Source organism: Chroicocephalus ridibundus, chromosome 4 (assembly GCF_963924245.1).
Source record: "Chroicocephalus ridibundus chromosome 4, bChrRid1.1, whole genome shotgun sequence".
NCBI classification, from domain to species: Eukaryota; Metazoa; Chordata; class Aves; order Charadriiformes; family Laridae; genus Chroicocephalus; species Chroicocephalus ridibundus.
Window position 1 is genome coordinate 3,033,004 of NC_086287.1, and position 21,159 is coordinate 3,054,162.

Below are 21,159 nucleotides of genomic sequence, written 5' to 3' on the forward strand. Positions count from 1 at the left end.
GCGAGCAGGAGCTGGTTCTAGGCCATGGGCGAGCAGGCTAAGCTCGGCCTACGGGTAGGTTATGAGACAGTGGTTCACGTTCTGAGACAGAATCTAATCACATTAAGGTGGCAAAAATAATCTGCGGCAGAATTTGATTGATGCATCTCTGATTTTTGGATGGTTGATCAAGACATCAGTCATTAAAACACTGAAAAGCCAGACCGGGCTGTTTCCAGCGTTTTTATTTAGAACTAAGACATTACTGATAAACTCATCCATAAATCCTTCTGCTCCCAGACAAAAATGTCAGCGTAACCAGCCAATTAAAACAGCCCTGAAACCGCCCGTGTGGCAGGGCTGTGCGATAGCCACGGGGGCTTACGGCTGGCCCGTCTAGGAGCACGGTAACTAGCAGCTACCTTGCTTGAGCACAGCTGGGCTTCAGAGCGGTGCCAAAACTCCACCTCCAGGTACATGGCACATCTGGATACACCGGGGAAAACGGCCCAAGCTCAAATGAAGCCCAGCCTCTGCAAAGCTGGAACGGCCTCATGCAGTTATTTACAGTGTAAAACTACACAGACGCTGGTCTGTTCCCAATTCTCTTCCCCTCCCACAATCTTCTGCAACATCTGACCAGGCAGACTGTGAAATTCAAGGCTTGTTCTCCAATCGGATCGGGCAGGGTGATCCTAAAGCGCAAAATTAACTGGGTTTAGTCACACCGAGTGGTGTGGGTGCAAAGAGAGCACCGGCTAGTGGCAATTCGGCGTCGGAGCTGGGCGCTGGGGTGGACAAGGGCTGCTGCAGATGGCCCCAGCTGGCCGGGGGGACAGCAGTGATGCAAGCTTCCGAAAGCGGCCGGACACAAACAAGAAAGCCTCTTGCTTGCAACTGCTGTGTGAAATTCCAACCCCCCCAAAAGTTCTCCCTGGGTTTAGTGATGCAGAACTATGGGGTTTATGGTTTCTACCTGCAGATGCAGGAAGCGGGTCTGACTGAACGTAGCAGTGCTTGAAGATGGTCATTTGGGAAAACAGCAAGGTTCTAACAGACACTCTTTGGTAAATCTTACTTCAGAGCTTAAGACGTTACCACACTCGGGGCTGGCAGAAGGCAGCGCGCTTCTATGCCAAAGTATAGACTGCAATAAAACCCAGTTTTTGCATTAACGCTCTGAAAAAGGCCCTGGTACCACTAAGGAACAGGAGCATATTCTGCGCTTTTGCCCTTGCCGCCGGAGCATCGATTTCTAGCACGTGGGATAGGGAAGGAGAAGTGGTTTAAAAGATCCAGCTGATCTTTAAGGTCCCTTCCAACCTAAACCATTCTGTGATTCTATGAAACGCTGCTCCGCATCTGCCAGCTGACTGTCGTTAGGAAATAAATTATTGACTAAGCCAGACTCCTGCACCAAATCACCATAGTCCTGGCTGAATTGTTGTTATTTCATTTGTTAATAAGGGATCTCTTCTACCTCTTCAGGAACGTTCTGCGTAAGCTCCTGACGCAGCCCCAGCAGCTGAAGGGGGACGTCCTCTCCCTGGAGGAGATTTTAGCTGAGGGCGTGGAGAGCGACACCTCCAGCCAGGGCAGCTCCAGCGAGGGGCAGGTCAGGCTGTGCAAAACAAGAATGAAGGCTCTGCAGGAGGCCATGTATTACAGCGCCGAGCACGGCTACGTAGACATCACCATGGAGCTCAGGGCACTGGGTGAGGTTTTCACTTTAAGCAATCTGCACATTTAAGGCATGAAAAGCTTTTTCCTCTGCCCCTTTCACTTGAAGAAGAATCTGTAGCCCTCACTGCAAAGCCATGCCAAGCTTAGGGACGCTAGCTGTCAAATTTCATAAAAAAAAGTGTTTAAGGCTCCTCACAATTATTTTCCACATTCCCACTATCTACGATGTCTCTTACTTTTGGCTGGATCCTCTGTTCCCAAGTATCAAAGGCACGTCTCTTCGTCAGATACCCTGACGCCTAAAATTCAGTGTTAAAGAGGCCAGTCTCAAAAACAAAGATAACATCAGAGATTAAATGGTTTAAGGTGAAAGAAGAGACTTGATCTAAAGGTAGGAAGGAGAAGCTTTGAAGCTTGTGTGTCTAGACTGTTACAGGTAACCAGGAGAAGAGACCTCACACCACGTTTGTGTAGGGTTAGGGATTCTTGCAAGTTTGGCGCAAATTTATTTTGTATTTCCAACTAATCATGAAGCTAAATACACAACAGGGAGTCTCTGGTTCTTAATCAGCAGAAAGTTCCAGCTTATGGTCCTGGTACCTTTGCTGCTGTAGATAAATCACTTAATCTGTCAACGACCCAGTTCAGTCGTCTTTAATCTCAAGACAAAAATGTATCTGCTGTTTGGATGTCCATAAATATCTGCTTGAGGGCTGCTAAGTGTTAGTCAGTGGCAGGAGGATCTACTCACAGGTACTTCAGCAAGTCACCATCTCTCACTGTCCTTTCTGCTGTGGCTACAGGAGTCCCGTGGAAACTCCACGTGTGGATCGAGTCACTGCGGACAACCTTCTACCAGTCTCGTTACTCGGTCGTACAGACCCTCTTACGGGAATTTGTCACCATTAAAGAAGAGGACTACAATGAAGAACTGGTTAGCGAAGGGTTGCAGCTCATGTTTGAGATCCTCAAAACCAGCAAAGTAATTATTAATTTTGTAATAGTATCAAAATCAATGTTTGGGTTTTTGCTGTTGAACAAGTTAGTGCACAACAAGAGCAAGCGAGTGCCCACGCAAAGTCCCCAGTGAGTGACGGTATGAAAGCGACCCTGATATAATTTAGATAAATGCTATGCACCCACAAAAGCCGGCCTCACAGTAAAGACATTAATTGCAATAGAAGTGAAAGTTATTCTGTTAAAGTCTTGTTCGGCAACTGGCTTTTGAAGCCGTGTGACTGTAAGAGGAAGAGTCACCAACACAGCACTGGGCAGTTCAGGTGGTTCTTCTGATGGTTCTTCAGGTGGTTCAGGTGGCATCTTCTCGGAGTTTTCTGAACAATGCTTTTGTTTGGCAACATTTGCCTTCTACTTTTTCCTTCTATTTAAAGGGTGCCTACGACTGGTTTTTCCTTGCTTTCCAAGGCACGTCTAGAAGAGATTTGATCCGTGGTATCTAGTTTACCTGTCTCGTTTTGCAGATAAGCTCACCCAGTCTCTATCACGTTCTCTTCAAGAGGCCGTTGCCTACAACGTTCACTGTAACTGACCTTTAAATGAAAAGCACGGATATAACTGGCTAACTAAAACCGGCCGCAAACCAGGAGCCGGAGCTTGGTATCTGGCAGTGAGCTAATGCCGTTAATCAAATCCTGCTGAGAACAGGCTCGTGGGCTTAACCTGTTACAGAGAAAGGGACGACGAGCTTTTGCTGATGGACTCTCTTTCCCTTGGCGGAGGTCGGCCCGTGAACTGTTGCTGAGAGAATTCAGTCAGAGCGTATTTGCTCAGACCGTGCTCTTGGCGCTCTGTTTGGAGGTCGTTCTTGTAGAGCGCCGTTGCTGTAAGCCTCAAGTGACCGTTAGAGCATGTCTGAGACCTGCTGACTACAAAGTGCCGATTGATGATACCTGTTCGATCCTCCTTACAGAACGACTCCATCAATCAGCAGCTTGCATCCATCTTCACCCACTGCTACGGCAGCAGTCCCATACCCAGCATTCCCGAAATCCGAAAGACGCTGCCAGCTCGGCTAGGTAAGATGCTCACCTCAACAGTGAACTTCCTGTGATTTTTTTATTACCTTTTTTTTTTTTTAAAGGATCCACAGTTTCAAAAAGTATTCACTTTTTTTTTTTTTTCTTTCTTACCCTAACAGATCCTCACTTTCTGAACAATAAAGAAATGTCTGATGTAACTTTCTTAGTAGAAGGAAAGCTATTTTATGCACACAAAGTCCTGCTGGTTACTGCATCTAACAGGTGGGTGGCTTTCCACAGCTAAGGACAGGTTGTTGAAGGAAGGTCTGGCCCTTACTCTCTCATTTGTGTGACGAGCTCTCGGTCACCCACCGCAGCTGCTCAGGACACGGGCTACAGACCGTAATTCAGACCTGATGCACTTGCGGTTATTAGTTTCTTTCTCTGTTATTGGCACAGTAACAGGTTTTTGCAACTATTACAGGGCGGGATTGGATCCGACCCAAGCAATTTACAGGTTACGTTGTCGCTGAAGCTCTAAACTAATTGTCATTAAACTGAAAGGAATGTTTCCATTTTCGCCTCGCAAACAAGAGCAAGGAAGGATCTTTCTCTTCCCCTTGCCTAGGCTGCTTGTCAGTAGGTCAATGAGGATGCGAAGCACTAATACCGAAATCTATTAAAACCATTCTCAGGTTTAAGACGCTAATGACCAATAAAACAGACCACGACAGCCACGGCAGCAAGACTGTTGAAATCAGCGATATGAAATACAATATTTTCAAGGTACGTTACTCATTCCACCCGTTCTTTATTCTTTTCATCTTTTCACATACTTGGAAGCTGAGAAGGCCAAGGCTTAATATCGCAGGTAATTTACAAGCGGAGCTGGCGTTCATTTCAACACCCCCCTGTTTCAGGAGCGTTCTGATCTTGTCAAAACTCTCCAGCTAGGACCAACCTTAAAACAGAGACCTCCGGCCTAAATCCTTATTTTGTTACCAGGCAGCTGACTCCTCCATACGGCAGCAGAAACTGGTTTGCTACTGAAAGTAGTTTTATACTTTTAAGACACCATTTTCATGCTTTTTAAGGCACCATTTTTGTGCTGCGCTAAGCAAAAAGTAAACTTATTTACAGCAGGTGGACTGCCAGGCTTTGTATTAATTCAAATCAGGGGATCAGAAACCAATGGTGTCCCTTTCAAGGAAGGCTCAAAATTGAGAATTGCACTTTGCTTTTATGACATTTCTGTAATGGGCTTACGGGAGGTTCATTCACGATGGAGAGAAAGTAAGTTACTTACACACACCCAAGGAAGAAAGACCAAGTCAGTGAAATGCGATCGTTCACTTACTCCAGCTTTCCAGGTCTGTGTTTCAAATTTGGAAGAAAGGAAGAGAAGAGGGAAATCTGAAGTGCAGAATAGGGTGTGTAACTGTTTCACTACAGGGTTCAGGCTTTTCCTTTTTTTTTTTTTCTCCTCTTCATAAGCAAACAAAACAGCAAAGCTGCTGGTCAGCAGTACTGTCACCTCACGAAGGGGGAACTCAGTTGACCATAAGAACATCTTTGTTCTACGTGAAAGGGGCCGTACAAGTTTTGTGTCGGCCAGATGACATCCAAAGTTTGCAGAGATGTGACATGACAGGAGGAGTATATCGAAACAAACCTCCTTAACAGCATTTTCGCATCAAAAGGTTTCTAAAGATAAACTTCTGCTTCACTGGAGAGAGAGCAACAAATCAAAAAGAAATAAAAAGGTGAAATACTTCACAGAATGAAACAATTTGATGGTAGATAAAATGAGATGAGTTAAGGAGCTGATGGCATTCTACGGCAGCCGCAGTTACGGCGCGTGGAGGATGCCGAGCCACCGGAGATCTGTGCTGTGCTCGGGGCTCTGCGGGACAGCAGATCTGCTCCCCTGCAACTCCCTTCTACAAATAAGGCAATTTTAAAAGTAGCAGCTTGGTTTTAGTTACCGCTACCGTTAGAAATGGTAAGCGCAGGAGGCAATCCCCACCCCTGCTAGCACAGCACCCGGGACGCTGGAACGACTTCTCTTCCCATCACCAAATCCGTCATTCCCTAGATAAGGCTGTGCGGGTTTAGCTGGGGGTGTGCACGTGCAGATCAAAGAGCAGACGCTGCCTCCTCCTCTCCCTGCAAACAATTAGGCCTTTTCCTCTGGCCCTGACGGGGGGCTAGAAGCTGATTAGAAGCACAGCAGGGGGGGCAAGTGGCTGGGAGGTCCCTGAGACACACACACTCCTGGCGCGGCAGTTTCGGCGCTGGGGCGAGCTGGCAGCTCTGCGTGTGACCAGCCTGCAGGGCTTCGCAAAACCGGATCCAAGGAGCCGTTCTACAGGGACGCTGGTGTTGCTTGGAGACACGCTGTCACCCTCGGCCTAAGATCCTCAGCAGGGCCCTTTTCAGAGCCTGAGGAAGAAAAGTAGAAAGCAGCAGATTTGCAACACTAGACACAAAAAAACCCCCCCAGAACCCGGAGTGGAGGTGAGAGGCAGCCCCCCCGCGCAGCTCCCGTCTGCTCAGGAAGGGGAGCGCAGCCATTCACAGCCCCCTGCCACCGCAGCGGTAACAGCCTCGGGCCCGGCCTTCTTCCCATTGCAGATGCTGATGCAGTATTTGTACTACGGAGGAACCGAATCCATGGAAATTCCCACCGCTGATATCTTAGAGGTGAGTGTGCGTTTTCTTCTAAGCCTTGCCAAGCGCACCGGGGCATAAACAGAGCTTCAAAGGCCAAATCCAGGAGCTGACAGCGAGCTTCCAATCCAGGAACATGCTTAACACTTTGAAACGAGCTTCAAGTTTCAAAACGCTATTGCTTGGAAATAAGACCTGCCAGTTATGTTTTATTACGTCCATGAGACGCTGGGGGGGAGAAGGCGGGGTGGCAGCAGGGAGGGAAATCACGACAGTGCTTTTGGTACCCCCGGCTGGGTGGAAGCCTCCTTTGCGCATCCCCTCTGTCCTGGGAGAAGGGGGCAGGGCCGCTGCCCCGCCGGGGGGGCGGTCTGGAGCTCACCCAGCACGGTGACAGACGGTGGCACAAATAGCCTTCCAGAAGCAAGCCTTTGCTCAGAGGGGAGATCTGCGTGTCGCTTGAGCTAGGCATCGAGTGGCCTTTCTGCTCCTTCATGAGGACTCGGCCATTAAAACGGGGCACGGGAGATGGCTCAGAGAGGAAATCATCCGTTCCATCCGTTTGCCTTCCCTCAGCCTTATCAAGGCTCACGATCTCAAATAGCTTCTCTCTTGTCCCCATAGCTGCTGTCGGCTGCCAGCCTCTTTCAACTGGACGGCCTCCAGAGACACTGTGAAATCCTCTGTGCCCAGACGATCAGCTTGGAGAACTCTGTTAACATCTATAAATATGCAAAGGTAGATGCCAAACCGCCTTATTTAAGAACCACAATGAAACGGCACGCCTGCCTTCTGCGGGCTCCTGTGGTAACGAAATACAGCGGGCAGCGCGCGGGCACCAGCTACGCCGGTAACTCTACCCCAACCCCAAGTGAGATGTTGGAGTCAAGTCCCAGTCCGTGAAGTCCTGCACTGCCCTAGTACGTTTTCTTGTCTAAAGCAATCGCGGATGACATTGATGCGAGATCCCTCCAGAGCCGGGGAGAGGTGTGTAACAGGCTGATACAGCAGCAGCGGCAAAGCCCAGGAGATCTAAATCCTGGGAGCAGCAGGGACAACTGATCGTAGTGCAGCAACCGAGACGTAAACCCTTTCCTAGCGCTCCTGCTGCTAAAATACATTGGTTACAGCTCCAGAACTAGCACAGACAGACAGAGATATTCAACTCTATAGCAAATAACCCACGTTACCAATCAAATCCTAGAGAAATACTCGGCCATTTCTGCAAGTTTGCAGGGTCAGATTCCTTAAAGACAAGCAGAAGGAATACACAGAGGGCTGATAATGATGCACGTTTTCATTTTGTCTGGTGTCGCACTGATCCTGTTCCATTCCTGACTCTCACACTGGGCCGTTTTTTTGCAGCAAAGGGAACCAGATCACAGCCAGAAATCCACCGGGCATGTTTTACAAGTGTAACAGCCCTATTTCCCAGCTCCTTCTTCTAGGAGTTCGGCTCGCATCCTACGAACCGTATTCGTATTGCTGCGAGCTGTGCGTGCCATCTGGCAGCGCAGCGTTTTTGTGTTGGGGCACACGCGCTCCCCGCTTGCGGAGCTGAACAGGTACCGCGGGCGCTGCATCGGCCAGCTGCTCGGATCCTTTAAGGGGAAGAGCCCGGAGCACGGGCCAGTGGCTCTGCCAACAGCAGGCCAACAGGGCAAGGAATTAAAAAAAGCTTGAATGCCTCCCCGCTCACACCTGTGCCTGCAAAAAGCGCCAAAAGAAATTATTAGCTATCACCAGTTCTACTTTTAGTGCTTTTTCCACTCTTATTACCCACCTTTTTCTGTCTTAGAAGACATTGAAGGGAAAAGCATTAGAAATGAGGAGACCCTCAGGCATGTCCTTAGGTGTGTGGCACACAGAAAAAGCTAATTAATCTTCCTGTCTTCCGCAGATTCACAACGCGCCTGAACTAGCCTCTTTTTGTGAGGGCTTCTTCCTCAAACACATGAGCTCTCTTCTAGAGCAGGACTCGTTCAAACAGCTCATCTACAGCAGGAACAGCAAAGTGCAAGGCCTGGACCCTCTGCGGGACCTGCAGACAGCGCTGGCCGCCCGCCTGCACTCCGTGTACGTCACCTCCAGGGTGTGAAGCAGGACGAAGGCGGTGGCAGGAGCACTGGTTCAAACTGCAGGGGGACGCGCCGGCAGGCAAAGCTGTGGCTTTTCCTCTTTGCCTTCTGGATCTTGCGGAAGGTCCCCTACAAGAGACACCCCCCAGGCAGGGGTGCTGTGCCCCGTCCCGCGGACGGGCTGGGGGGGGAGCTGGCTTCTCTGGGCTACTGCTGTCACAGAAACACTGCCACAGCGCAAACCAGAACTGAGGATCCAAGTGAAGAACCGGCACGGAAGAGAAGATCAATGCTGCCGTTTAACCAAGCACGATGCCGGGCTGCAGAGAAGTGAGGCAACTGACCCACACCCAACACCTAATACGTCGTCTGAAGTGTCTGTCTACACGCCGTAATGGCCACCTAGTTCATGCGCGTAAATGTTTTACTTGTAAAAAGGCTGCATAGAAGGAGTTTTCTAATCCTATGGATCACTGCCCATTCCATGAATCATCCGTCTGAACACAAAGGCTGGAGCACACAAACCACTCCGCTACAGTAATAAACACCAGCGTCTCCACGTGTCAAAAGACTCCGACGTCAGTTTTCCCCCAGACTGTTTGCACCGTGAGAGAGAGAGATTTCATAGATGTTCAAAGCTGAGTAGGAACTAATACTAACTCTGAAGTTACTCACTCTTTAAGCCTAATATGAAGAACCGAGCTGGGGCAGGGAGAATTGTGGGGTTTTGTATTTTTTTTTTTTTTAACACGGTTTCACTGTGCTAGTTGTTATCTGGATCCATTTTGAGGGGGGAAAAGATGACTGTCTGCCCTTTCACCATCGAGGTTTGACAGTCCTGTCACTGTCACCTTAAAAACCTGTTTCTGAACATCATCTGTGAGACCTGACGCCATAAAAGATGGTTTCTAAAAGACTCAGGTGTAGTAGGAGCTGGCACTACGCTGAAAACTGTCCGATAGGATAAATAGCAATAAAAGTCTCCCTGAGACCTTGAGGAACACACGGCTCGAACGTTTGTTCTCTCTCTGGAGCACGTTGGAATTAGAAGCTCGAACCTGCAGCCTCCGCTTCCCCAGCCTCATCCATGGAACGTTCTTCCCACCGACACGCTACCTCAGGGGGTACTGGGCCCGGCGCACCCCTGAGCGGTTGCTAGAGGTAGGCTGAGGGCTGGCGTTCAGGCGGCAGCACTTAAACAAGGCGCCTCAGCTCAAAGGCTCCGAGAGTCACGTTTTTTCGCAGCAGGCAGATTTTTCCGGTCCAAAAGGACCCATTCTCGGCCGCCTTCCAGGTGACTTAGGAGAACTAAAAGGAGACAATTCAATCTATGGTTTTGAGTCTGAAGCAGTGGTTTTGTGTGTGGTTTTTTTTTTTTTATTCTAAATAATCCCAACTGTAGAAAGGCAATTAGTTGTGTAAAAACACAGACCTTGCTCTTACCGATAGCTTTAAGGAACAACCTGCAGATATTCCCGCTGATCTTTGTTGGCACCCACCAGAAGCGTTTTTTGAGGTGCTTTCATTCGTTATGGGCGGGTGAAGGAGAAGAGGAAGCCGAGTTCTCAGTGGAGAACTGCTGCTGCTTAGAAATTCAACAATTAATATGGTAACGGAACACACTGGAAGAAGGAGGCTCAGCTGGGCCCAAGCTCCAAAGCAGGACAGAGCCATGGTTTAGGTGGATGCAGGGAATGAGAACGAACTACAGCGTCTCCCACCAAATCCGTCAAAATCTGACATCGCCTCATTCCTAAAGGATTTACACGAGAGGCTAATTGCACGCAAGGGTGAGCGCGATGAGTCGACGGCTGCCAGCCAGGTTGGTGAGGGCCCGCTCCCGCGTGTGCGTTAGGCACGCAGCCACCTCTGAAGAGCACCAGCTTCAATAACCCTATTTATTGCCAGAAAGCCACACAGGGGTTTCAAAATTATCACTGGTCTGCCTGAAAAATACCACAAAAGGCTTTATCTCGGGAAGTATTTTCAAGTAGCTGCTCCAGCTATCTGTACAAATATGTAGGTCCTCTTTTGTTGCTGTAATATTACAATGCTTTGTTAATTGTACATTACTGTTGTCATTTATGTAAATGTACCGGGATTTTATTAACAACGTAATTTTAAAATACACGTAATTTTAAAATAGCTGCTGTTATTTATTCTGTTCTTCCAACAACGAGAAAAAACTCATTTAAAGACACTTCAGTGGAAAAGGCCGTTGCAGGTTTAGCATCTTAAAATTTATTTTGGTATAGATACCGAATTTTATGCTTTAAAACAAGGGATAGAGAGGCATTCATTTCCCCTTCCTAGGCTCAAACATTTATGAAGCACTGTATGAAGTACTGAATTTTCCCCAGCTGAAGTAAATTTACCTGTTTTCCATCAAAAAGCAGCGGATGGTAGCGTCTAAGAAAAATGCTACTTCTAGGCTGCTTCTCTGCAGCAGAAGAGACCCTGAGGGTTGAAACAACTGCTAACGGGGGTATTTGAGCAGCCCTCAGAAGTTCAACATCTGATTCACTCCCTCCCAAACACTAACAAAAACCGAAAAAGCAGGTAGTGCTTCCTTGCTGAGTCTCCCCAGAACCCCAAAGGCTACAGCAGCCCTGGCTGGTGCAGTGGCTGCGGCAGCAGCAAAGAGCGTTTGAGAACAGCCCGAGAGCCGCGCGGGGTCAGGTGGGCAGCAGCATAGGAAGGAAAGCAAAAAAAAAAAAAAAGAAAAAAAAGGGCAAAAAATTTAGGTAGGAGGTAAGAAGTCTACAGCTTTAAGAGCAAGAATTTGACCCAGAACTATTTTGGTTTTTCCTCCCCTAAGTCTACCCCGTAAATCTTGCAGAGCCCTACGGAGTTGGGGGATGACGGCCGAGCTGTAACTCTGAACTTGGTGAATTGGGTCCTCTCCAGGACACAAACCTTCCTTCGGACGCCGTTGCAGGGGAAGCCCTTAACACAGCCAGAGCCCGTACTTCGCTGCCGAGAATCTAATTGTTTCTGTCCTCGAATTTCCCACCACACAGCGCATCCCTCTGGCGCAGCGAGAGTTGAAGTACAGTTCTACACTAAGTTCCCGTCGCAAGCATTTCTTAGCATTTCATTTCCATCCCGCGAGAGAAGGCTGCTGGGAAGGATACAGGAGGGGCGCCGTCCCTCGCACTGTGCCCTTACACCAGCACGCTTTGGAAACCCACCAACACAAACACCAGCTTGTTCTCGAGAATCACGGAATACAAACACCTGAGATTCCCTTTGGAGCACTTTAACAAGTAGATTAAATAGAAATTTCTTATCAAAGCAGTTGCAAACCACCTCTGTTTTACACAGCGCTGCCCTCGGCGTCCTACAAAGTAACACGGCAGAGGTTGCCCAGCTTTGGGGAAGCACAAAACTTTGCTGGCCATAATTGTATTATTTCAGGGAGCAGAGGAAATAAATGGAGCTCACACATCTGCCTGAACACACTCGATGCCTCTCAGACTAAAATAAAACCTTTTTTGCTTTCCTATAAGCCTTTCCACAGCCAGCAAGCGCTGGCTAATGTGGCACCACTATGAACTGGCCCTTTGCCCTCGCCAAACGCTGCCGGAGCAACCAGACATCGCTCCTGCACCTGCCCTAACGGAGACAGCCAAGGGGATGCAAAAGGGGGGGAAAAAAAAAGAGGAGATGGCGACTCCCTCGAGGGACAGGGGCAGGGAGCTGCTGTCGCCGCTGCCTCTGGCAGGGAAGGGGACTCAAAAGCCAGATTTGCCTCCCCAAAGGGCAGACTTTGAGTATAAGGGATCCATTAATCCACAGCAAAATAAACAGAGTATTGCACCCAGCGCTATTTGCCCAAGCAAAAGAGGGGCAGGGGAAAAAAAAAAAAGTTTTGTCATATGATGACAAATGCCAGCACAGCAGGGAGAAAGGCCGTGGCAGCAGCACCACAGATCGGCGCAGCCCCGGAGCCGGAGCCGTTTCACTGCTGGCCGTTTCCCTACTGTCTGTAAGTGGAAAAGGGTCTGGGCGGCTCACGCGGCCGGGCTGCAGCACAGCCCTCCTGCACGGGGCCGTCAAAGCTCCCTGTGCTTCACGCACCCACCGCACGGGCAGCTCGCTAGACCAGGCACAGGATCTCACCCAACGCTCCCGTCCCCACGTTTAGCTCGGGCAGGAGAAGGCCACCCGTGTCCCTCAGCCCCTCTTCTCCGCCCGCAGCCTCCGCACGCCTGCTAAGGGAAAGCAGCCGCTAGAAAACACACCCCACGAGGTGCGCGTAGTTTTAGGGCCCTTACCAAGAGACAGGCTCCCCATTCTGAGACTACGTCGGGAAGAAGTAGTGACAAAGCCGAACAAAAATCCAGCTGTGGAAGCAAAAAAAACCCTCCCAAGACAACATCACAATGGCCAAATGGAAGAGACGTAACTTCCTCCTGCCCCTTCTAGGCCTTGTCCTTATCCGCTACCCCAACCTCTGCTTCCCAGGCAGCTCGCTTCACCCTCACGCAGCTGCAGGAGGCAAGACCCCTCCTGCAAGCGCAGCCGGCTCCCAGCAGCGGGGACCATCCTCGGCTCCACTGGTTTTACTTCCTCCCAGATACCTCACGGAGCTCAGCTGGCTCCAGCTGTCAAAACAGCTCAGGGGGCTCCAAGCAAGCAGGAGGATTCCTCTGACAACCAGGTCACATCTCCCCACCACCTGCAGGGAGCTGCTCAGCTATACGTGGCTTCCCCGTTTTCCTCCAATTAGCCACAGCGCTCCGTCGCTGCGGGCAAACAAGCTCAGCTTAGGCACAGGAGAGAGGGAACCTAGAGCAAGGTGACACATCAGCGATCCAGGGAGCACTGAGACAAGGCCGTAAGCTGACCTCGAGGGTTTAAAACAAGGCCCGAGACACTAATGCACGTGGTTACTGGGTTGTGCAAAGACCTGTTCCCCGACTGGGAGAGGGACGGCCGGGCCGCCTGCGGTTAAGCGCCTGCGCTGCCATCAGCGCTACACCAGGCTCCTCCGAGCATTCGCAGCCTGCAGGGGATCCGGGTCCGGAAAGACCAGGAACCTGCTCAAGTCAGAGGGAAACCCAGGCTCAAATCCAACCAAACCAACCCTAAAACCCAAAGATACAGAACTCACTTCTCAGCTGCTGTCGCGTGGCATTTTCAGTGCGCTTCTGGCTACAGAAGAGACAGGCATTCGTGCTCCGTTGTTGGATCAGGTTCAACCAGCCCTTACTCGAGCTGGAATTTTCACCCAGCTTGACTGATGGAAAGCACAGGCAGAGGAAAATGTGGTTTGACTAGACTTGTTAAAAAAATAAAATAAAAAAAAAATAATCCACATCTCTCACTTATTTTAGTATCTGAGGGCTTTTTTCCACTTTGCTGTTCAAAGAGCAATAGACGGGCAGAGGAATCCAAAAAGCTGCCAGAAATCATAAAATGTACACGGAAAACCTGAAAACGAGCGGTTCAACTGAATACACACGTTTTCTGTAGAAATGGCAAAATTCTCCTTAAATACAACTCCCGCTCAGAAACGGAGGGGCACACGCGCAGCTCAAATCCTCTGAGTCTTTTACAGCAACTACAGCACACCGAATTCCCAGAAAACAGGGCAAGAACGAGTACAGCCTATGGAAAGCAGCGGAGGCAGCTCTAGAAAGATGTCAGAGAAATAATAAAATCCTGGTTTCCTTGAAGAATCCAGTTGAATTTCGCCTACTATCTTCCACCTTGATTTCCAGACAATTTACAAGAAGTCCTGGCTGGACTTTAGATATTTTTATAGGTCAGCTCCTACCTCGCCTGTCACGGTGAATGCCTCCAAGGTACTTTCCCCAAGACGGTGCCAGTAAGTCAGGCGTCAAAAGTTTTTACGGCTGCTGCCGACTCGCATGAGGCCGTAGTTCCTGAAACAACCAAAAATCTCAGTCTGGCTTCGGGCTCACACAGAAACAGCTTCATCACGGCCACGTGCGGGTCACGGCTTGGGCTCAGTCCCAGCAGAAGCAGCGGACAGTCAAATTCATACACCCTTTCACAGCTATTTAGCACGGCCTTATAAATAAACAGAAATTCTGACATATTTTTCATGCAAACATGAACTTTCTTTGAACTTCTTGGCCATTTCATCCTCACCTTCGCCATTAAAACACAGAAACGAACTTCAGAGCCCTAACAGCACATGGGCGTTCTATAATAAAACTTCTCTTAAACCTTAGTTTTGAACCTATTAGTAGGACAAGAGTTTAACAGCCCTCCCGAGACATGCATCGTGATTTGCACCACTTTTACATTTTAAGGAAGTTCAATCAGCATTTTCTAAGCACAAGTAGTAATGTGCAATAAAAAAAAGGCTTCCGATACTGTCGCCCATTAGACAGTAAGACCAGTAAGACCCAGAGCAAGTAAAACACCAACACCTGGGTGAACAAATCCAGCAACGCGCACAGGCTAGAGAATCTGAAATAATTACTGCTGCTTTATTAGTACAAAGTTTCACCACACTTTTAAAGGACTCTGAAAGTGTTTAAAGCTTTGACTTGCAGCCTGTTAAATCCCAGCTGAACCTCGCCGAGCAGAGCACACGAAGTGGGACGGCCAAGGATAGTCAGTCAGTAGCCATTTGATACCAGTTCCTTCCCTGACCACTACTGCAAGCACATCTTTGTTATCGCCCTTCCCCAAACGGCTAAAGGATGTGACCGGCTCAGGACAATCCGTAAAAGAAAACCTTTTTACTACAATAACCATCCCTCAGACAAATGTGACCAACTCGAAATGTTTCTGCATTGAGCTAAGCAAGACACTGGAAAACCACCGTCACAGAATCACAGACTGGTTCGGGTTGGAAGGACCTTAAAGCCACCCCCTGCCCTGGGCAGGGACACCTCCCACCAGCCCAGGTTGCTCCAAGCCCCGTCCAACCTGGCCTTGAACCCCTCCAGGGATGGGGCAGCCACAGCTTCTCTGGGCAACCTGGGCCAGGGGCTCACCACCCTCACAGCCAAGAATTTCTCCCTCAGATCTCATCCAAATCTCCCCTCTTTCAGCTTAAAACCCTTCCCCCTCGTCCCATGGCTCCCCTCCCTGATCCAGAGTCCCTCCCCAGCTTTCCTGGAGCCCCTTGAGGGACTGGAAGGGGCTGGAAGGTCTCCCCGGAGCCTTCTCTTCTCCAGGCTGAACCCCCCCCAGCTCTCTCAGCCTGTCTTCATAGGTGAGGCGCTCCAGCCCTCGGATCATCCTACAGGTATCCATAAGAAATGCGTTTTTGTTGCTGCAGCGCCCCTGGGCCAGAGAACAGCCTCCAGGCTCAGCCACGCTACTCCCGTTTGTCAGAGCCGCTCTCCTCTCACCCGGCCGGGGAGCGAACCCCGACAGGGCTCCAGCCCCTCCTGCCCCAGCTGCTGTAACATCCCCTGCGGAACAACTTGTTCCGTGTCTCTCAGGACCAAGTGAAGGAAAAGACGGCATCCAGAGAGGAGCACATCCAGCGGACTCCATCCCCCAAAGCAAGGGGTTGTAGCTCTTCACCCCTGTCCCAGCAGGGCCACCACCTACCCCATTTTTTAAGAATAACAACAGCAAAACCAGAGGGAATTCACACTCACCTTTCCTTCTGCGGGCTCCCCAGGCAGCTGTGAAGAGCCTCACGCTTCTTGCCTTCCACGTCTGCTCCTTTTACAACTTCTTTAGAGCTGGTTCAGGACAGCCACCACCACCTCATCCCTACGGGCTGCCAGCACTGCTTTTTCACACAGCCAGGTGATAACGGGCCCCTCGTCAAGCCTTTAATGGCCGCAGCTGCAAATCTCCCTTCTCAGGGCTCAGCTGCCCCTCGCAACGTGGGGGATGTGCCCTTGCCACTGACTCTCACACAGCAGCTTGCAAACCAAAGGCATACGCGGGCTGTGCTGTATGTATTAAGGCAATGCCCGTACTTAACATAGACGCTTCATAAAACAGCCTCCTAGAGAAGAAATGCTGTCTTTACCTAGGAACAAACTCCTTCTTCAAGGATTTGCTGAAAAAAGGAGCTGTAAGATCTATAAGAGAAGAGGGTGCAGCTGTGTATCAGCTGTAGGCAAGCCTCTCTGTTCCAAACCTCTAGGGCACAAAGCTGGGACATCAAGACAATGCGTCAGGGCACTCCTGGTTTGGGACAGGGACGTTCTGTGTCAAAGGTCTGCTCTGGTTTTGAAGCCCCTGGAGTCTGACAGGCATCGGAGCTGGAGTGCTGCAGTCACAGAAAGCCCCAGCTCCAGACTGGTACGTACTTATTGCCAAGCAGGGACCAGCGAGCAGCAGAGCTGGGAGTTCAGTGGCTCGTCTGCTCAACTGGCCTCCGAGCTCAAAGAGAAGGCGGCTAACACCAGGCGTCGGTACGATAGTGCTGATTTCCTGGCAACCTTAACACAAAACTTTCCAGCGAAGCCCAGCAGCAGCTCTAGGTCAGCAGAGAGCAGGGAGACGGAACGGCCTCAGCAGCTTCCCCAGCACCTGCTGATGGTGCTACCCTGCTTGAGAAGTAGGAAATGTAAATTGCTGAGCGATGGGAATGCTGAGACCTTGTAAGCAAGGGTGAAGGCAAGAGAGCAGCCTCTATTACAGCTGCTTGAGGAGCACAGAAAGTAGGAACTATAGACTGCCTTCCAAAAGAGAAGCGTTCATTGTATACCCTGAACTCCTGCGCACAAGGACCAACCCCATCATGAGTCTGAACTGACGACACAGTCAGTGCTCGCTGAATAGCCGGCCCCAAATAAAAAGTCAGTTGCCGTTCACACCGAAAACTCCCTCAAGCTACAAAGGAGTGGTAGGACTATGGAGCCAGCGCTGCAGATATCAAGATGTGCTGCAACGCTAAAAGGTAGAGTCACATACCAAAGTCTAACGCGTTTCTATCCTTCGTTGTCCAAACTCTTTTTTAATAAAGGTAACAACCATTAAGATGAGGGAAAGTTTACAGATCGATCTGCCCTCTTTGAATGGCAACTCTGTAGCTGCTGACGCACCCTCATAATATGCCAGAGTGTTGCTCAGTGCCTCGCTCAAGCTCTGCAGTCACACTTCATAAAAAATCTTCATAGACTGTCTCCTGGCAGTGTCACTGCAATTCCCATCATACAAACACTTTAAAAACGCCTCTAAGGCTTTTCCTTCCCTCCAGCTCTCACCCCCCCAAAAGAAAAGTCTTTTGATTTAAAGGAGAATAGTACTTCTTAAGCACAGACCCGTCACTTGTTAATTCAAGTTCACTGATTGGCTTTAAAGTCATTTCTTCCACTTCTGCTTTATATCTTTAGTCTTCTTAAATTTCTTCTGTTGCTTGGGTCCTCTCGCTGTTTCTAATTTTCTCTTCTTCTCACTGGGAAACAGGAACAAAATATCTGTTAAAAATACACTAGATTCCCATCCAGCTGGGAAATTTTTGCTGCAAAAGGGGGGCGAGCGTCTACACAGAAATGTGGTTGGGAGAAAATACTTCCTATTTCTTGGGTTATTTAAACTGGTGCTAGAGAAAGCACAAACAAGAATATGACCTAGATTTTCTGGCGTCTTCAGATTCTCTAACCCAATTTGAATCCCGTAAGATCTTGATTTTTAGCTCTTGTTATTTCTTTTCAAGACAGGGCACCTGGAATTTAGAGTGCCCGGGAAAAATATTACCACTGACACTTTTAAGTATACAATTTTGTTCCTGCACTAGATTCTGACTAGAGCAAACATGACAGAGCTCCGATCTTCATAAGCACTGACAAGACTCTCTCATTCCTGTAAGGCTTCCGGAAACTCACAGCTTCCAGCATTTACAAAAAAACCCCCACGAATATACAAAAGGTGGAACAGAAATCACGTAGTTACTTCAGCTGTCAGGCACCCCAGGAAGGGAAATAAGCAAGCAGGCAAGTCTCAACTACGAACCCCCAAGGGAAAAATGAGGAAAGACTCCATGCTGGGCAAGGTCGAAGAAAGAAGATGGATGAAAAGGAAGGAATTACAGAAAAGCAGACTCAGTATTTTGCAGGCTTACGCTCACACTTGAAAGAACTCTCCTTCCCCCAATTTGCATTTTCTCCAATGCGAATATCATCGGCTCCCACCCACTGTTAGCTCCCAAAGCAAATGGGACAGTTACGTGGAATGAGTCTGTTCTTTAGAAGTGGCCCAAGGGAGAATTAGTACCAACTTTTCTGTACGATTAGGATCAAGGCTTAACTATGTCAACAGAAAAAAGTTACAATAAGCAACCAAGTGACGCGAAGACCGGATTATACCCCAGCGCAACACAGAACTCACAGCACCAGTCTCGCCATCGGAGGAACCGCTGAGTGCCCAGTAGAGCTCTCAGGTGCTCACACCCTGACTCCTCCAGGAAAATAGAGAATCTATCAAGGATGCTAAGTTCATTTTATCTGCATTTAACTCTTCAGCTTCACTCTTTTTGAAAAACGTTATAATAAAGCCAGCAGGAAAGACCAGAGAGATCTCTGTGGAGTATTTCAACTTCCTTAACCTTTTCAAACTGACGACGGAAGCGTTCTGTCCTGCTTTGCTCAGCACCTCATTCCATTCTTCATCGTCACCCCGGATAATGTATCTAAGTGAAAAAGGTAAAGGAAAATCCAAGTAAAATTGCTATCACAAAGTGAAAAAAAAAAGGTTGATTATATTGTCAGACACACACTATTCTACGATCTGGCGTCAGCACCCAGCGAAATCAGTATTTGGAAATACAGGGAAAACTAGACTGGCAAAGGGATACAATGGCTTGTCACGACTCTGTCAGCAGACTCAGTCCCAACTAGGTCAATAGCAACCAACAATTGTCCCCGTCCAAAGCTGGTCAGTGTCCAATGAAGTTCTCTGAGGAGCCCCTATAGTAAACATCACAAAACCGTTCTATGAAAGCCTCTCATCAGAAAAGCGGAGTGCTGACTAGAGTACATCTGTTACGAAAGCAAAAAATTAGGCCACAAAGGTCCATAGCAGTAGTGCGTTCCTCTACTAGATTTCTTAAAAGACAGACCTTCAATCACTATAGCTTTAAGCCTGACAACCACAATCAGATCTATATTCACGATATAGATTTCTTCAGAAAAGTTTGAGGGCTTTTTTTAATTTTCCCCCTCCAAAAAAGAGGAGGAGGATGGTTGTTGGGGTAAAAGAAGAGGACGCAAAAAGCAACGGCTTCTAACAGAAAGTTAGCTAAATTAGCAGCTGGTCTGAGACCAGCAGTAAGCTTGAACGGTACAGTTTTTCTGCATCAGCCCAGGAAAAACCGAAGACACGCAGCTTTCTTTTGAAAAGAGAAATTAAGGCAACAATTGCTATTCAAATAAGTTCACGTTCTGTGCCCCATGTCTGGTTGTTCAAGTACCCTGGAAATTACATACAAATTTAACTAGGCAAAGCAGTCATGTAGCAAAATTGAGTGGTTGCTCTCCATCTCAAGTTCTTAGAGATTTAGAATAGCCCAGCCTTTGTTCATGCAAGGCTGAACAATACTGGACAAAGCCTTTTCAGATCAAACAGCTCTCTCTCTTCTATTACTTTTCTATAACCTGTATTGAAAAGTGTTCAAAATAGATTTTTGTCTCTCTTTCCTCACGGAGGAGAATAGAAATCTATTTCTGGGTGAAAAAAAAAAAAAAGGAACATGGTCCAAAATGTCAAACAGGCATGTAACACTATAAACTCTAAAAAAATGAATTAAAAAAATTCTGGTGTTATTGTTTCCCTAGTTGCAAGTCACTTCAAATCCATTTTTGTCCTTCCTTCAAACAAGACAACCAAAGATACAAGGAAGCTTTTATTCCTTTTCTCAGATTTAACAGAGATTAATCTAGAGCCAAACCAGACAACTTTTCTGGAATGTCAATATAGTAAACAGGATTTATGAGACAAAAAGTGGGAGGAGAGAGAAGGGAGAGAATCAGTGGCATGCTCAACTCCTCTTGGTCCAGAAAAAGAGACATCTGCTGACACTTCAAGTAAATTGCTGGTTCAGCAACTCAGTATCCTACAAATTGTCCAGCTCCACAGCAGTTAAAAGGCAGCCGCGCTCACTGTGGTTAGTAAAAGACGCTCTGGTTGGTTGTTCTTTTCCTGTTGGTTTGGGGGTTTTTTGCTAAAGAAGAGAATATTAAAATTAGCCAGGCGCTATTTTCACTGGACTGCAGACTGCTGGACAGCAGGCAACAGGACCCGGGTATCCTGGTTTGAGGAAACTAATGACTATTCCTAGAAGCATGGGAAACTCTAAAATTAGAAACAGTCCACAGCCAGGCAGCTTGTTTTATTACTCCATATTATAGAACCATATAACTTATATATATATAATATAGATACTGTACACAGCCAGGATCAAGACTGACACATAGATACATAGTAGGAGCTACTGCCATGAATAATTTACCATTTAAGTGACAAAAGAGAACAGAGGTGAAAGAAGAATGTGCTCAAGCTGATGCCAGCGGCACTGGGGCAGAGCTGAGAACCGATCCAGCATTCCCATTCACAGTGCATCTCCTGCTCGCAGTGCCGTAACCATGAGCCAGCCCCAACTCTAACAAGTCAGTCCTGCAGTTCCACAGACAGACAGATCTCAGTGCTGACCTGCTGTGATCTGCTAACTCACAACCTTTTGCTTTTTGTTCAAAATACCAGCAGAGAAAGGGAAGTCAGTAAGTTCACGCCTGGGAGTATGACACGCTTCTCAGGCAATGCATTCAGGTACTGAGGTAAACAGGTGAACGGCCTTGATCAGCAGTTGTTACAGAATTTAA

General features: G+C 48.3%; 2 protein-coding genes across 5 annotated transcripts in view; one reads left to right on the plus strand and one right to left on the minus strand.

Moving 5' to 3' along the window:
• Positions 1-8,528, plus strand: part of ABTB2 (ankyrin repeat and BTB domain containing 2) — a 136,398-nt gene extending 127,870 nt beyond the window's left edge. For both annotated transcript variants that reach the window (XM_063334525.1, XM_063334526.1), the window contains exons 10-17: positions 1,468-1,694; positions 2,466-2,644; positions 3,593-3,698; positions 3,821-3,923; positions 4,337-4,427; positions 6,276-6,344; positions 6,936-7,049; positions 8,212-8,528. In XM_063334525.1, coding sequence (XP_063190595.1) covers positions 1,468-1,694; positions 2,466-2,644; positions 3,593-3,698; positions 3,821-3,923; positions 4,337-4,427; positions 6,276-6,344; positions 6,936-7,049; positions 8,212-8,409 — 1,087 coding nt within the window. In that variant the 3' untranslated portion in view covers positions 8,410-8,528. The remainder of the gene's footprint in view (positions 1-1,467; positions 1,695-2,465; positions 2,645-3,592; positions 3,699-3,820; positions 3,924-4,336; positions 4,428-6,275; positions 6,345-6,935; positions 7,050-8,211) is intronic.
• The window catches only part of NAT10 (N-acetyltransferase 10), a 45,878-nt gene that overhangs the window by 4,305 nt on the left and 20,414 nt on the right, over positions 1-21,159 (minus strand). Inside the window, exons 27-28 of one of the 3 annotated variants that reach the window (XR_010071024.1) lie at positions 18,888-18,971; positions 15,982-17,738 (exon numbers count right to left, since the gene is read on the minus strand). Coding sequence is in view for 2 of the 3 variants with exons in the window: in XM_063334523.1 (XP_063190593.1) it covers positions 17,645-17,738; positions 18,888-18,971 (178 nt within the window). In the remaining variant the exon portion in view is untranslated. Of the gene's footprint in view, positions 1-14,821; positions 17,739-18,887; positions 18,972-20,305; positions 20,502-21,159 lie in introns of those variants that run through there. The other 2 variants (XM_063334523.1, XM_063334524.1) reach the window with 2 other exon arrangements.